General features: G+C 44.6%; 1 protein-coding gene across 2 annotated transcripts; it reads right to left on the bottom strand.

Annotated features, from left to right (window-relative positions):
• Positions 1 to 4,417: 4,417 nt before the first annotated feature.
• Positions 4,418 to 16,293, bottom strand: klf15 (Kruppel like factor 15). 2 transcript variants are annotated; one of them, XM_084542428.1, is made up of 3 exons: positions 16,015 to 16,293; positions 12,687 to 14,138; positions 4,418 to 6,249 (listed from the first exon to the last, which is right to left on the bottom strand). In XM_084542428.1, exons 2-3 carry the CDS (start codon positions 13,913 to 13,915, stop codon positions 6,081 to 6,083), a joined length of 1,398 nt encoding a protein of 465 aa, XP_084398554.1. In that variant the 5' UTR covers positions 13,916 to 14,138; positions 16,015 to 16,293; the 3' UTR covers positions 4,418 to 6,080. The 2 variants fall into 2 exon arrangements, with proteins under 2 accessions (XP_084398554.1, XP_084398555.1); XM_084542429.1 differs by lacking the exon at positions 16,015 to 16,293 and having other exon boundaries at positions 12,687 to 14,800.
• Positions 16,294 to 17,076: the final 783 nt, after the last annotated feature.

Genomic DNA, 17,076 nt, shown 5'->3' with positions numbered 1-17,076 from the left:
ACTACCTGATCTAAAAAACAGTAGTTCCCCTTTAAGGGAGTAAAAAATATAAAAGAACAAAAATCATATTTTTTGACCCAAATTTCCTGTACGTTAAATAATTTACTTACAAAATAAAATTCATCACCTATCATGACTGATTCGTCCGTTTATGAAAATGCCAACTGTGAAAGTGGAAAGTCTTTGCATTGGAGACGCCGGTATCAGATGAAACTTTAAAGCTGAGATTTCCAGGCAAATGTTAACAAACTTGATCCATTTTCTTTTCCCGGTTCAAATGTTCTTCTTCAATATGGTAAACAGTTTGACTGACACTAGTCTAACACGTCTGAAGGCTCTGAGTAGCAGCTCCATAACCAGAAATGTTGGCAACTTCCTGAGTTTTAAATCATTTCCTCTTACATGTTGCTACAGTGAAACACAAAGGGCATTTATGAATGGTGCAATGAGAGCAAGTGATGGGGGAACAGTGTAGGCTTTGTTTAAAACTCGTCTTACCAGCGGTTAGGAGGAAGTCTCTCAATTGCAGACAGGAGAAACCTCGTAGTTGTACGCGTAATTGCCCACAGATGTGTCCTCGGCCCCCTGGCTCCCTGAAGAGGATTTCTTGATAACGGCCCGATGGAACTTCCTTACAGAGACACAACAAAAGATATAGTCCAGATACTAACACCGATCAAGCATAACATTATGACCACCTTCCTAATATTGTGTAGGTCTCCCTTGTGGTGACTCATCAGAGAATGGACATGGGCCTTCTGAGGGTGTCCTGTGGTGTCTGGAAACAAAATGTTCTTGGAGGGGGGTCTTTGATTTAGTGAATTTGGAGGCCAGGTCAACACCTTGTGCTGTTCTTCATGTTTTTTTTTAGTTGTTCCTAAAGTGTTTTTGTGTGTGTGTCCGTGTCAGGCTGCATCCTGCTGGGGATGGCTGCTGCCATCAAGGAGTGTCATTGCTATGGGGTGGGGGTGCCTGGTCTGGTCTAGGTGGGTGCTACATGTCTAAGTAACATCCACACCAATGAATGCCAGGTCCACAATTTCCCAGCAGAACACTGAATTGTCACAAGATGGTCAATGTTATTTACTTCTCCTGTCAGTGGTCATAATGTTGTGGCTGATTGGTTTATTGCAGATAAGAGCAATCAAAAATGTTTTTTCCAGGATCATTTTTGAAGCAGTGAATGAGCTTTTGCTGGAGTCAGTGTGATAAATCTTGAAAAGGAGTGGAGTGCAATTCGAAGGTTGACATAAAAATAAAACGTCTCATTAAAAAGTCACTCTTTAACCAGACTTCCTGTCCCACCATAAGACAGTCACACAACAAAAGGGACTTGATTTTACCTTTCCCTCAATATCCTCCAGAAGATGCTTTTTATGAGGTAAATGTTTCACAATTCTACTCGACATGGTTCACAATGTGATTGTAGGACAAAACGATGAAGAGAAGACGAAATGTTAATGTTTAATAGTGTCTTTAGTGTCTGGACTGTCAGCTCTGATCAATCTTTCACCACATGACAAACAACACAATGGCACTGATGGCGTCCACACCGCTAAAACCACTAACTTCTGAAAACTGCTAAAACTTCAAAAGTTGCTTTCAGGCAGAAATTTAAGAGGATTTTTTTCCCTCAATTTGAACATGGGATAAAACCACTGGTGTGTTTGTGTCGCCAGCGTTTAGCTGCTACCAGCTTCTTTATACCTCTTTACCAACTGTGCTGATGTTAGCTCTAAAGTAGCCTTCAATATATATATACATATATATATATATATATATATATATATATATACATATATATATACACCAACCACATGCGCTGTGTCTGAGAGTTTGTTTGTGCAACTCACCAGAAAACCACACTTTTGGAGTACATTAATAACTCATCTATTTATGCTTAAATTAAAACATCTAAACTAATCGTGCTCTCTTGCATCCTATGCAGTCATGCCATCTCTAGCTTTGTGTTTTTAAAAAAAACAAACAAAAAAAACAGAGCAATGAACTACAGTTCAAATTAAACAACAGGGAAAACATACTTTGCTCGCTTTGTGCGGACACTTCGTGCACATACGGCCGTCGTTGGTTTACTGTTGATCTTTTGGTTGTAACACCACAAGTGACCACAGGGACAAACTGAGCTGTGTGACGCTGAGTGGTTGTGCCGTATGCAGCTCCCTCATTATTAACATACTGGAGGCTGGAGGCAAAAAGCAATCAGAATTTGCATAAAGACTTAAAGACTGTAAGCGGGGGAAGATATCCAATCTTCCTGTTGAAGTTAACTAATCAACCTCACTGGTTTAATCTGAACATGTACAAATGTAAACATGGCTAAAATGTATTGAATATGAATGAAATTCAACACACATGATGCTTATAATGATTTATACTGCAGTTTGAATCCATACATTTTCCCACAGCTTGTGTTTGACACTTGCTACCGCTGCACATGTGCGGTGTTTACCTTCTTAAAGGGGAATTACCATTTTTTACAACCTGGACCTTATTTCTGGCATAAAATACGATGGTTTACTCCGGACTCAACGGGGAATAGCATTAGGGTATCATAACAACATACCGGTGAAATGACGAGTTTTGCAGCAGATAATGTGTTATTTAGAGGCTGCGTTTCGGTGCCCCAGTCACTCCCACTATATGGATATATGCAGCGCTTCACTGGATCTGAATATCATCCAAACGACTCCAGATGACACCAAAGTTATATGGGTGAGTAAACGATCGTATTTTATGCCAGGAATAAGGTTGTAAAAAACAACCTGTAATTCCCCTTTAAGTGTGTGGCTTGAAAGGAGAAGAATCTGAAGTTCCTACAGAGTGTGAATGCATTATGCAGATGCACAGGAGGAAATGTATAGGGAGGAGTATGAGAACCCCATTGTCTCCATATTTCCTCTTGAACAGGAAATGTGTTCCCTGTGGAAGGCTGGTGGATCTGCGCAGGCTGAGCTTGGCGAGAATAAACTAGACGCTCATGCAAACAGAACACATGGGAACGCACATATTTAATCACGCACACACGTCCAAGATAAACATTCCTCCCTCGGATATACTGCACAGTAAAGAATCATCATCTCCGTGCTTTATATGGCGTCATGTCTGCAGTATATAAATGAGAGTTCACAGCAGCTCTCAGCAACTTTCTTCAGCTATCTGCAATCCCTGAGGCCAATTAATTAGCCCAGACAATCTGCTCGGTCGTAACGCACTCACACTCGATCCAGACATAAAGCACCTCCTGAGCAATCAGCACGTAACCTTGAGGCCGTCTGAACACCACAGACCCAACGGGAACACTGATAAGATACTGCCTGTGTGCGCACCATATACAGCCTCCTGTTTGTGACACCGTGTTACAGAACACAGTGATGTCACAACACACGCTGAATGTTAATGGTGTCGGTTTAATCTGTGTCTGTGGGACAGAGGGGGAATGAATCAATGTGACACGAAGGTTGAGCTGGCTTCAACCTTTGTTTTTTTGTCGGCCCACTGACATGGATCGCGTCAACCAATCACATGCTTTTGCTTCACATGTTCTTGGCCTATAAACAGCCACAACATTATGACCACTGACAGAACGCGATCACCTTCACATCAGTGCCACCAAGGACGAAGGAGATGGTGATTCACTTCAGAAGGAAGGCAACACAAAGATCCAGGGACTGGACATCGGCATCATCCTGGGTGTTCACCTGAACAATAAACTGGACTGATCGGACAACACTAATGTCCTATACAGGAAGGGCCAACATCGCCTCCACCTGCTGAGGAGACTGAGGTCCTTTGGGGTGTGTAGGACACTACTCAGGACAACACTGTGGTCGCATCGGCAGCCTTCCACAGCGTGGTCTACTGAGTCACGGAGAAGGACAAAAGGAGACTGGGCAAACTGATCAAGAGGGCCAGCTCCATCCTGGGCCGTCCTCTGGACTCAGTGGAGCAGGTGGGGGAGATGAGGATGTTGGCCAAACTGTCTGAGACAGTTGGGACTTTGGGAAGCTCCTTCAGCCAAAGTCTGCTGCACCCACAGTGCAAGAAGGAGCGCTTCTGGACGTCCTTTGTCCCCTCAGCAGTCAGACTCTTTAACATTTCTTAGCTCTGCTGTTGAGCTTCTTCTCTTGCACATACAAGAACATAATAGATCTGTATATACCAACTCATCCCTGTCATTACCTCATGTAATTTTTGTGCAATACTTGGTGCAACTCCTACTATCGGAGTTTTTATTCTTGATATTCATGAACGTTCATTATGTATATTCAGCCTCCTTACCACCTCAACCCTCTATTTACACTAGTTGATGCAAAATGTAAATAGTCTTTGTACCATAATGTATTTACTTTTATATATATTTGCTCTTATCTTATGTTTTCACAAGTGCACATAATGAACTGGCAAGAGGTAAGAAAAAATAAAAGATTTTAGTATTTCTCTCAACCCTTATAGTCATTTGCAAGTAAAGGCAACAAGACGTGTGTTCCTTTTTTCAGTTTTATTTGTAAATGCATCTCGGATAGAACAAAGAAAAAAATATATATATCATATATCCATATGTACTGAAACATTAAGTTATGTACACATTTAACACCAGAAATCTCCACAACCACTGATTTGTTTTTAAGATGGCATCAGAATAGTCCGTGTGTGTTTTTCTGGAAGCAGCGGCGTACACTCCTGCGTATTTACATACATTCATAGGATGCGATAGAACACCTGTGTTCACACAAGCGTTAAAAATTCAAAAATTGAATGAAGGGAATGATGCTTTCTAGAAGGACGGCATTGATCACCCCCCCTGCGCTGTCACGCCGGGGCGTTACACACTTAGCGGACGATATTTAAGAGCAATTAGGACAACTGAAAGTTCATCACGGCCTCAGAATGGATGTCGAAACTACACTTTCCAGAAGTATCATCCTCCTGGTCGATCAGCACCATGGTGTGTAGTGTATTATCCATTGGCATCACCTCAAAAGGACACAACGATCAGCTGAGGTGGAAGGCTGTCAGGGTGTTTCCAGTAACAGATAAAGCGGAGCTGAGGCAGATTTTGTGTCGAGCAAAAATGATAGATCAAATAATAATAATAATAATAATAATAATAATAGCAGACGGAGACATTCAGGTCTATGGCTATGTGCTAAACGACAGGGCCATATTATGAACAGTTTGGCTCTCCAGCAAGGTTTTTGTGGTGCAGTAAGGCCTGGTACACCTAAGTTAGCTTAACGAAATGACACAGAACATGTAACACTGATCAGAAGGCCAATTTAAGAATCACTGTGCGCTTCAACCATCACTTTTGCATTTCTCGTGTTGCTCTGTCCTTCTCTTCTCTTTCACGTCTCGTTTGCAGAGTTTCCGTAAAATGTGAGAGAGGAGTCCTGGTAGCTTGTTGTGCAAACTCTCTCAACTTTGCTGTGCAATCAGTAGTTCATGTCCTGGAAAGAACGAACGCCAAGTTGAACGACAAAGATATCCACTCCCTTTCTGTCAGCGTACTGTGGCACAAGGCAGCAAAACCAAGGACAGAACCACTAATGAAACATCCGCCGGCCCGAGGAAGAGTAACCACTGCTCTGGTAGCAGCTGACAGGGGGTCCAAATGACTTCCAAATCATTGCATACAACGAGGAATGACCCAGACATCTGCAGCTCTCAGGACGTAGATACAAGGCAGGTGTTATCCAGGTAGAATAAACACGCAAAGATACCAAAGATTTCACATAATCCAGACTGAATATCTTCTGCTGAGGCGGGAGGTAAGGACAGAACAAACATGTAAGGAACAGGACGTACGCAAAAGCACCAACAACCATTCAGCTGCAGTCAGAGGAGGATAGTCACTGTGTCCGTTTGCTTTCCACAATAAATTAGAAAAGTCTGTGAAACGCAAAGCGAGGCGTACTTCCACTCACATATTCACACCGACTTGCCGGTGGCGCGGAATTTGCACCCACACGCTCAAACCTTGCTCCAGTGACGGCTCTCTTGTGTGAGGGTGATCCCAGCGTTTCCAGTGATCCCAGTAATCCCAGTGATTTTGGAGCAGTTCAGTTTGCCGAGCGAACCGTCCGGCTGCTTCGTGGAAAGCGGTGCACTTTGATGTGTTTGGAAAGGTGGTCACTGCGGGCGAACTTCTTCTCACATACAGGACACTGGTAGGGCTTGACCCCCGAATGGGATCGCCTGTGACGGGACAGCTCGTCTGACCGCGAGAACCTGAAAGAAGGAAGAAGAAGAAGAGATGATTTATAATCAACAAGGACAAATGGAAAAGGTATGGACGAGTCACAAATCTACCAAACTTATGTCACACTACGAGCGACAAACGCCACAACTTCGCCAGTCGATGAGTTACTGTTGGAGTTGGTACCGTCACCAATCAGCCACAACATTAAAACCACTGACAGGAGAGGTAATTAACATTGACCATCTTGTGACATTCATTGTTCTGCTGGGAAACTTCTGGACCTGGCATTCATTGGTGTGGATGTTACTGAGATATGTAGCACACACCTAGACCAGACCAGGCACCCCCACCCCATATCTGTGGGATGATCCACAGAGGCCCCTCCCCTCAAAGCCCCTATTGTATTTTATTTTTTTATTTCATTTTTACTTTTATTAATTTTATTTATTTATTACTTTATTTTATTTTATTTTTTTAAAACTATCTTACATCTGTTTTAATTTTTTATTTCATTAGTATTTTTATTAAATTTTATTTATTTTTATTTTATTGTATTGTATCTATTTATTTTATTTTATTTTATTTTTATTTTTTAGAACTATCTTACACCTATTTTTATTTTTAATTTCATTAGTATTTTTATTAAATTTTATTTATTATTATTATTATTATTATTATTATTATTATTTTATTTTATTTTATTTTTCCAAGCTTTAGCATTTGTGGTCTCAGGGGTTAGAGCATTTTATTTTATTTTATTTTATTTTATGTTTTTTAGAACTATCTTACACCCATTTTTATTTTTTTTACTAGTGGTTTTCAAGAGTATTTTTGTGCAACTGAGCCACTGTGACCAAGTAATTTCCCCTGTGGATCAATAAAGTCTATCTGTCTAGTCTAAGTACATCAGGCAATCAGAGACAGAAACCTTTCTCCTGCTCTGGTGCCGCTGCTCCCCGTTTCTTTCCCATCATCTACTACTATCAACTATTCTCACAGGGTTTTACAGATTTAATTGCATGCCTATTTGTCACGAGCAAAAATGCCTCGCATGGTGGATGCTGCAACTCATTCTCCTCATTTGTACAAGGATCACAGCAGCGAGCTTAGCATGCGAGGAAACCCCTGTTCGGGTTGGAAGCCGCAGGGACGCACTTCTCAGTAACCCAGTTCACTGGAGCTGACAGTCCCCAAACGGGCTCTCCGTCCCAGATGTTACTCTGCTGACCTGACAAGATGATGAATCGACGCAATCGTAGCCGGCAATTAAGCCGCCGCATTTAAGGTGCATTAAAATACCGCTCTGCCCACAATTATACGAGCAGATAAACACTTTAAACAGATATGCAACATCTATACTTGAACACGGAGTCAACATGCATGATATAGTTATAGTGCAGAAACTAAAAGAGACCTGTGGCGTGCATCCAGATCTGACGGTTTCACTCTGTAAACAGTAAATACTCCCAGTGACACTCTGAGCTCTGACATTCCAACATCTGGTTCAGATCTGTCGCTGTGTCAAGTGGCCGGGAAGCAACGCAGAATTTATGACGCTTCCAGGCGCTTTATTTCTCAACTACACTGCCGTTTGTTTTCATTTGTTTTGAGCAGAAGCTCTACACGTCCAACTGGAATTCAACAGGCAACAGTGCTGGGAACGCTGAGATAGCCGCTGTACTCAACTTAAAGTTACAGACGTTTGGGTTTAAAGTTGCATGACACCAATCTTCACCTCACTTCTATACAGCAATCAGGCAAAACATTATGACTACCTTCCTAAAAATTGCGTAGGTCTCCCTTGCGCCTCCGAAACATTTACCATATAGAGGCAGTGGATGATCAGAATCAGATTCAAACTGGCCAGTTGTCCTGTGGGATGGGACATTGTGATGCAACCACGATGACACCCTACCCTGTTTGGGTCAAGCTGTTGCCATGGAGATGTTGTGTAGTCTGACCTTTTCTTAAGTTTACCCGGCTCTAGCGGATTATTAGTGAAATAACACGCGATACGATATGATTTAACCAGCAGGGACCACTTTTCCTCGTTGCCATAGGGGCAGTGGATGATCAGATTTAGATTCAGACTCAGAAATACTTGTTTGTTTGTTTGGGGGCGTTTGAAGGCACATGTGAGCAGCGTGACGTGCAAATACAAGACACTTTTAAAGAACAAAATGTAGAACAATACGCGATATGTACAAAAACTATGCTATGGATGTCTGAAACTTGAAACTAAAGTGGATAAAGTGCAAACAGGGTGAGTGTGAACTAGAGTTACAAGAATTATCGCCATGAGATCAGAAATAGGACAAAGCAGGTACCTTAAACAAAACCTCTCAAGACAGATGCCCTTTCACCTGTCTTGTAGCCCACTGTGTTAAACTCTAAGGCCACATGAGAAGAGAAAGAACCTAGGTAGATGTGAAACCCTTTACTCAAACTAAAAACAATCAGGAGTGATAATGTTGTTACCAGTCAAGTTCTTTTTTGGTTGGAGGCGCTGGAGCCAGAGTGAGTTTCATTTGGTCATTTGTAAAGGGGCCCTGTGTCAAAACCTAGTTTAGGGCCTTAATTATTTTAGTTACTCCACACATGGTGTAAATTCCAGTATTAATTTACAGGGAGTGAGGTCAAAGGGGCTGAAGCTGGGTTTGACCCCGGGGGTCCCACTAACAGGTTAGATCCAGACACGGCTGTCCCAACTTAATAATAATCCAGTTTTTAAGCTTTTTAAGTTGCATGACACCAATCTTCACCTTACTTCTGTACAGCAAACAGGCATAACATTATAACCACCTCTCTAATATTGTGCAGGTCTCCCTTGTGGTGACTCATCAGAGAATGGACATGGGCCTTCTGAGGGTGTCCTGTGGTGTCCTGTGGCCTTTGAGGGGAGGGTCCTCTGTGGATCATCCCACAGATACTTGATCAGTTTGGGATCTAGTGAATTTGGAGGCCAGGTCAACACCTTGTGCTGTTCTTCATGTTTTATTGAATTGTTCCTGAAGTGTTCAGCGTTGTTCCTGCTGGAGTCATGGAGTGTCATTGCTATGGGGTGGGGGTGCCTGGTCTGGTCTAGGTGGGTGCTACATGTCTAAGTAACATCCACACCAATGAATGTCAGGTCCAAAAGTTTCCCAGCAGAACACTGAACTGTCTCAAGATGGTCAATGTTATTTACTTCTCCTGTCAGTGGTCATAATGTTGTGGCTGATCATTATGACAATATCTATTCAGCATTCAGTGTACATGTGGCTGTAAATCTTAATATACACCCCTCCACTCTTTTCTCTATCCAGCCGTTCCTTCCCCGTCCGTCCCGGTCCACATGAAGGACTCTGCCTGATCGCTCACTTCCCTTTCATGCCGCGCGGCAGCCTGGACGTTCCTAACCCACAGTCATGGTAACTATTCAACACTTTTTCTTTGTCCGCTCCACTTCCTCACTGCTGCTCCCCTCTAATCATTGTGTGCAAAACCGAGACAGGACTTTTTCTCCCTCTCCTATGAGCCTCTCTCAGCTGCCCCTACAGTACTATCACTACCACCCAAACCACAATTTCTCTTGTCTTTTTCTACCCTGCGCCTCACTCCATTCAGCTGCTTTTCACAACTTTCTTTTGCATTTGGTTGGCCCCCTCATTTACTTCATCTCTCTCCCTCTCTTTCTCTCTCTCTCCCTCATACACACTCACATACACACATTTCCATCCAAACTAGATCCTGCCTTTTGTGTACGGACAAGAGTCCTTTGTTAGCTGGAACACACCAGCCTGGATTACTGCCGCGCAGATTTCTGCAGCTCCACTCATGTATTAGGACGCTCTTGTGCAGCAGTACATGGTTGATGCAGGTCGGTACTGTAGTCAACACAAAGCTTTCAAGAGATATCATTGATTGCTCAGTACCTGCATGCAAAAGGCACTGAATGATCAAAAAAGACTTGTCTCTGCAGTCAAATAGCTTAACAGCTAGCTGATTGGGGTAGTTTGGATAGTTCTTGCCGTGCACATAGATCAGTGCCTAATGGCAAATCAAACTCGCCCTTTCTGTATGTTGCAGAAAAACCCTTGTAGCCTAAACACCAACAGTGGCAAAAGATCGGAAATGAAACGTAGAGTTACCTCGGGTGCAGTCTTGTAAAAACGAGTTCAAAACTAACTTTCAAGTCGCTTAGTTTATCATGTGAAGCCTCCTCTCAGACTACAGTCACTAGAGCGTGGGATATTTTTAAAATGAAAGTCTGTTACATCCAAGCTCTTGTCGAGCAGCCACAACATTATGACCACTGACAGGAGAAGTAAATAACATTGACCTTCTTGTGACAATTCAGTGTTCTGCTGGGAAACTTTTGGACCTGGCATTCATTGGTGTGGATGTCACTTAGACATGTAGCACCCACCTAGACCAGACCAGGCACCCCCACCCCATAGCAATGACACTCCTTGATGGCAGCAGCCATCCCCAGCAGGATGCAGCCTGACACAGACACACACACACAAAAACACTTTAGGAACAACTCAGAAAAACAGGACAAGGTGTTGACCTGGCCTCCAAATTCACTAGATCCCAAACTGATCAAGTATCTGTGGGATGATCCACAGAGGCACCTCCCCTCTCAACCCATAGGACCCTTAGGACACCCTCAGAAGGCCCATGTCCATTCTCTGATGAGTCACAACTGTTTTGGAGGCACAAGGGAGACCTGCACAATATTAGGAAGGTGGTTATAATGTTATGCCTGATCGTGTAGGTTTTCTTTTTTTTTTTTTTTAACACAATGAGGAAACTAGAGAGCTGTAAAGATTTTGGATTTGTGGAGAAACCTGTTATCCTGCCACTGAAGTGTAGCAGCAGAGGTACAACGTGAGGCTCATATGACGTTTGTCACTTTCGACCCATTCTATATTAATGGCTTATGGAAGTTTTTTTTTAAAAAAACAAACTTTGCAAAAAATGTTTATGCAAGTTATTAAAGGGTCCACCAGCTGTTTTATAGGCTCTGTGGTTTTCCTTAGTTTCCCTTATGCTCCAGTAGAAGCTGCTCTTTAAATTCATTATCAGCTTGACCTATGCTGCCCAATGACTAATAACTAAAGCAAGCCAAGAAAAAATAACGGTGGAGGACGGACGCTAGCGAGCTGGCTGGAGGCACCAGAGACCGTGGAGCAACTGTACAACCTTGTCTGGCTGCATCCATTTCACCATTACCATCCTCAAATTACAAATTACAAAATCTGTCCCGAGTGGGCTTTTTGATAAACGCACAAATAAATCCTAAACTGCAGCAAAAAAAAAATGTTTAGATGAAGTTAACACGTCCATTCCCAGTCCCTTTTAAATAAAACGTGACAGAACAAATCAAATGTTGTACCCTTCACTAATTTTAGTCACTCTCAACTGAATGATCTCATGTCGTCGAGAAACCAGCCCACTCAGCTGTGGCAACTCTGGCCACAAGTTGTCACACACACACAAACACACACTCGTCTGATGAATGTAAAAAGACACTTTACTTTAATGAGAAAAGAAATTGCTTCACAGATGAAGACAGCCAAGTCCTCTCGCTGCCATTACACAGCAGGTCCCAAATTAGAGCTCGCTGCTTTATACTTAGCATGCACAAACATGCACACACCCACATTGCCCCAGCAACTGCACACAGCTGTTTAGTCTCAACAGGAGATGCCCCTGTTGTGCCCATGTGACTCCAGACCACATGACCCATCTCAGATTTATATTTAGTTTTGCAGCCACGAAGAAACGGCGCAGCTGGAGCGTCCGTGCGCGTCGTGGATATCGCTCTCCGACGAAACGCGATCGTACGAGCCGAGCAAACCCCGCGTTTGCATCGCCACCATCTCAGATCATTTCAATTAGCGCATGCATGGCTGCAGAGCTCTTCAGCTGCAGGGCTTCGTGAACAGAAAACAGGACGACAGTGTCACATCCTTTAGCAGTGCCTTCGTGGTAATGAATGATGTCACTTCTCTAATTTTTAGTCGCTTTAGTTGCAGGACGTGGCCCTAGGAGCTCGCTCACAAGCGCTAATAGACGCTGCTCAAAGTGACAGCGTCGGTAACGATCTGCATCTGAATCGTCCGCTGTGAGTAACATGGCACCAGCACATAAACACGCCTCGCTGACATATTAATTGCTGCTGCTCCTTCCAGATAGGCCACACTGAGTAATGGGGGTTAAGTCCTTTTAAATCATGCAGATGCATGCTGGAGCCCGCTGTTATTGCTCAGTCCTGTGAACAAATCTGTCATAAATATGAGTCAATTCCTGAGTCTAATCTGCTAAGATAACAGATAAACATAAAAGGTTGCAATTGTCGTAATGTTACACGGGGCAGAGGTCACGTCTGTGAGGTGAATGCATGGTGTTGTGAGCCCGCGGCCTGGTTAAGTGGATGCAGAAACACTATCATTCATTCTCTTTCCACACTGGTACCCACCTCCATCCGCAGCCTTGCCAGTTGCAGGCGAAGGGTTTCTCCCCCGTGTGCCTCCTCAGGTGGGCCTTCAGGTGGCTGCTCTTGGTGTACATCTTGGTGCAACCAGGAAAAGTGCATTTGTGCATTTTGATGAGATCCGCCACCGGGTTCTTTTGGAACTTCTGACCTCCGACGAGAATCCCCGACCCGTGGCTCGCGGAGCTGTCTCCGAGCCCAAGAGGCTTGGCTGCGATGGGGACCGGAGCGATTCTTACAAACTTCGAGGAGGCATTCAGGCTGGGGGACGGCAAGATGTGGGGCACCAGGGCGAAGGTCTGACCTTGAATGTTGACCAGTAACTGCGCAATTTTGATGTCTGAGGCCGGGGCAGGCGGTGGGGGCTGGGCTGCCGGGGTGAGTGGTGCTGCCGTGGGCTCCTGCTTGATCTGAATGGGCTGAATTTGTAAGATGACCGGCATCTCACCGCCATTCGTGCCACTCTCTGCTGACGAAGCTTTTTCTGTTGACACCTTCTTGGCCCCTTTGCTGGATTCATGTGTGGGGTTAACTGATGTGGTTTTAGTCTCACTGGATGCAGCCAGACTAGTAGCACTGGGGACAGTTTTGTCTATACATTTGGCCTCTGGCTCCAGCTTAAGCTCAGGGGAGGCCTCCCTGCACCACTCCAGACCAACTTCTAGACCAAGAGCCTCCTCCTGTTCCGCTCCCAAACCCATGCAACCGTCTTGGATCTCCTGCTTCATCGTCACCACCTCCATATTCTCCTCCAGGAATTCTTCAATCTCCTCCAATGTGGGCTGGAAGGAACCTCCAAGTTGTTCCTCTGTCTCCACATGGGACCAGGAAAGGAAGTCAAAATGTTCTTCTTTTACGGCCTCACGCTTTGAGGGCTCGTCTCTCCGCGAGTCCCACAAGAAAGTGGACAGTGGAATGGGTGCCACAGATCCCGTCGGCACACATCCTAAGGAGGCCTGAGACAGCAAATGGTCCAAGATGCTGTCCTGGCTCTCGGCACTTGAGTTGCTGCCATAGCTGGAGCTGAGCACCTGGGAGTCCGGGCTGGAGCAGGACCGGGGGCTGGACGACTCACTCAGGTCGTCCTCCGAAAACGGCGACGGCATCACCTGGTAGGAGCCGAGGTCCGTGACCATGTCAGACAGCTGGTAGGCCGCTGGAGAGCCACTATAGGGAAGAAAAGTCTCCTCTCTCAGTGGGGAGTTATCCACCATCCCTGGCTGCTGCCAAACCACTGTCTCCCGCTGGACTCTGGAGTCTGCGTTTAGAGAATGTCAGCGAGAGAATTATTCCTTGTGTTTGGTGGGAAAGTTAGACCAAACAAACCCAGGTCACTGAGGCCACACTTCCCACTTGGGTGAGATAGTGAAACACCTGGTGTGGAAAAAGTAAGCGCTGGGGAAACAATCCAAGGTCTCCAGTCGGGATACAGTGTGTCTAAAAAGAAACAAGAAGAGGGTGAGTTTAAAGTCTGTTAATCTTAATCCGACAACCGCCTATTGCTCATTAGACACAGCCTGAGAGAGTTTACACAGTATATCCACTGAAAAATGCACGATATGTTGCTAGATCCCGTAATCCGCTCAGTCAAGTCGACATGAGATACTGGCCATGGATAACTGAATACAGCTGCTGCTTAACAACAAGGATATGAATTACTGGACGCAAACCGAGAAACTATTGTAACGGAATCACTCGTGCACTGGTTCCCAACTTTTTGTGCCTTAATGCCGCCGCACTCACTCACCAGCCTGAGTCACAGATGTGTGTGAGGCACGGGCTGTTAAACTCACAGCAGGACTCCTTTTGATAGCGAAAAGATTACTTTCTGCACTTGAGGTTTCACTTTTCTTGCTCTATCATCTTGTTTTCCTTATAAATCATCCCGTGAACGCTAGCCCCAAGAATTTGGAAACTATTCGTGACCTATTTTATTCACCACGGCTGTCATTGTGGGAATAAAACATCACTCTCTGCATATTCTGTTCCTGAGCCGTGGTCCTCTTCAGCCGTGCGTTCCTTCACTACAAGCAGCCACTAAAGTCACATTATTAGTAATGAATGAACCAATAATTTATTTATTTCCTGACAAAGAAACATCAAACAGTTTCAGGTTCTCAAATGGTAATAACTAGTGTATTATTATATTTTATTGTTGAATATTTTAGGTGGTTTTCAGGCAAAATGAGAAGCTCTGATGTTTTCTTACACAACTTGATTGAGAAAGTGTTCTTGTTCTACTGGGACGTCCTGACTTCAGCATTTTTATATGGTCACATATTATTATTGAGTTCCACATGTTATATTTAGTGCCATAATGTTACCATTTTATGGTGGCCTTATAGCCATAGAGTATATGTTTAGTTCAGTGCTCAGGTCTCATCATATTTTCTATAATAACCCACTGTAGACTTCATAAATAGGTTATTTTCCTGGAACACGGAGCGTCGTTGATACCACCCACCTCCCTCCCTCCCCCCTTGCGCACGCTTCTATCCTCCTTCCCTTTCCAGGGGCCCCTGCATGGTCTGAGTGACCGAGAGTAAACCTGGGCCTGAGAGGAGGAAGAAAAAAAAAACAAAAAAAAAAACAGTATTGTCAGAAAACACCGCATGGGGCAGCCGGGAGCAGCATGCGCTCCCTCCGCTGGCTTCGTGCGTAAATCACCTGCCCCGCTTGTTTACGGGACAATTACAGAGCAGTAAATCTGACACGTCGCTGCCTCTGAAGTTGGGCGGAGGAATATATTTGAGATGCCGAGCCGTTACATTATCTCCACAGAGCGCCTCATTTTCATTCACTTCACACTGGCGCAGCTTGTCTTGAAATGACTGCACACATTCCTGCACAGCCGGGGGATTGGTTTTTATTTTATTTTTTTTTGTAATTAAGCCAAATCTGCACAATTCATTTGCACAACCCGCACAGTCTACCCGCTAACTGCTCCACGCTGTGCGGGGATGCGCAGGCGGGCTGGACGTGAGAACTTGGAAATCTGGTCACACGCGCAGATGTAAACAGGAGGAGACATCTCATTCAAAATCCATCGCTTTCTATTCTTAAACTGACCATCATCAGACCTAAACCTGAGCTCAAGATCGCCAATAAACGCCGTGGCGTGCGTGTTTTCCTTCTGCCCCCCTCCTCCTCCTCCTCATCCTCGCATAACGCGTGAGTAGGCGCGCGTCTCCGCTCTCATCGTAAACATGTTTTCGTGCAGCCTGCTGCAACATATGGCACCGAGCAGGAACCATGCGCGCTCTGCACACATCCCCGAAAAAAAACAAAAACCAGGAAAGAGCTCCAGCCTTACCTCACATTAAATATAATCCCAGTGCAGTGTGCGCGGATAGGATTGGTTATATGGGTCGCATCCGACGGGGCAGTCTATGACCAGAGCAGGACTTGCCCTTGAGACTCTCCATGCAGCAGCAGCAGCGTTCAGACTGGACTGAGCGCTCACCGAGTTGTACTATATCACCGTCACATGACTGCCCGTGTGCGTCCCAGCTCTCACCGTAGTGAGAAATAAGAGGCTGCCGCTGAAGGCTCGTCCCCGCTCTGCAGCCTCATTGGTCGGTTGTGGCGCGGACGGAGGAGGCGGGTCGTCCCCCGTCCTGTCTGTCAGTCAGAGGCTCTCTGCTGCCGTGGAACAACATGTGGGAGTCCTCGGTGGAAGCGGGACCAGATTTCCTCAGACAAATAAATTCGTAAAAGTGATTTGTTCATTTTGACAGTTAATAGATTCCAGTGACACTTAGTTCAGACTAGATGAGGAGAAAGTAGTAGAAATGAATTATTTGCTTCTACTCTAAATCTGGGACTGGGATTTATGATTTATGAGGTCTAAGTACTGGCGCTAAAAAATGAGTCTGCACTTTTTCAGGTTGTCTATTTTGGAAACTTGACAATTGTTTTGCATATTAACAAGAACAGTGTGGCATAACATTCAGAGGCAAAGCTTGGAACAATGGAGTTGAATGCCTGGGGCCACAGACCAGTAGGGGGCCCCTGAGGGCTAACAGACAGACTTTTTTTTTTTTTTTTTGCACCTGCCTCCTGTTCTTCTGTATAATTATTTATTACCCATACTACCTCTGCAATAACATGCAAATATATAACATGAAAATATATAATCCCTGTAACTCCTGTCTGCACTTTGTCCACGTTAATCACACAGTCACGGGTTTACATCCTCCACAGACGGTCTCAAAAGTGTATTGTTTTGACGCGTCATGCTGCTCACGTGTGCCTTAAACTGGCAATTCATTCATTCATTCATTCATCTTCTCTAACCGCTTGTCCTGTGAAGGGTCGCGGGGTCTGCTGGAGCCTATCCCAGCTGTCATTGGGGCGAGAGGCGGGGTACACCCTG

This window comes from Chelon labrosus (genome assembly GCF_963514085.1).
Source record: "Chelon labrosus genome assembly, chromosome: 4".
NCBI classification, from domain to species: Eukaryota; Metazoa; Chordata; class Actinopteri; order Mugiliformes; family Mugilidae; genus Chelon; species Chelon labrosus.
Note: the sequence above shows the minus strand (reverse complement) of the source record. Positions and strands in the feature narration are given on the sequence as shown.

Coding starts and splice junctions, on each gene's coding strand:
- klf15 (XM_084542428.1), bottom strand. CDS start 13,915: ATGGTGGATAACTCCCCACTGAGAGAGGAGACTTTTCTTCCCTATAGT. Junction 6,250..12,686: donor TGGCAAGGCTGCGGATGGAG/GTGGGTACCAGT, acceptor TCCTTCTTTCAG/GTTCTCGCGGTCAGACGAGC.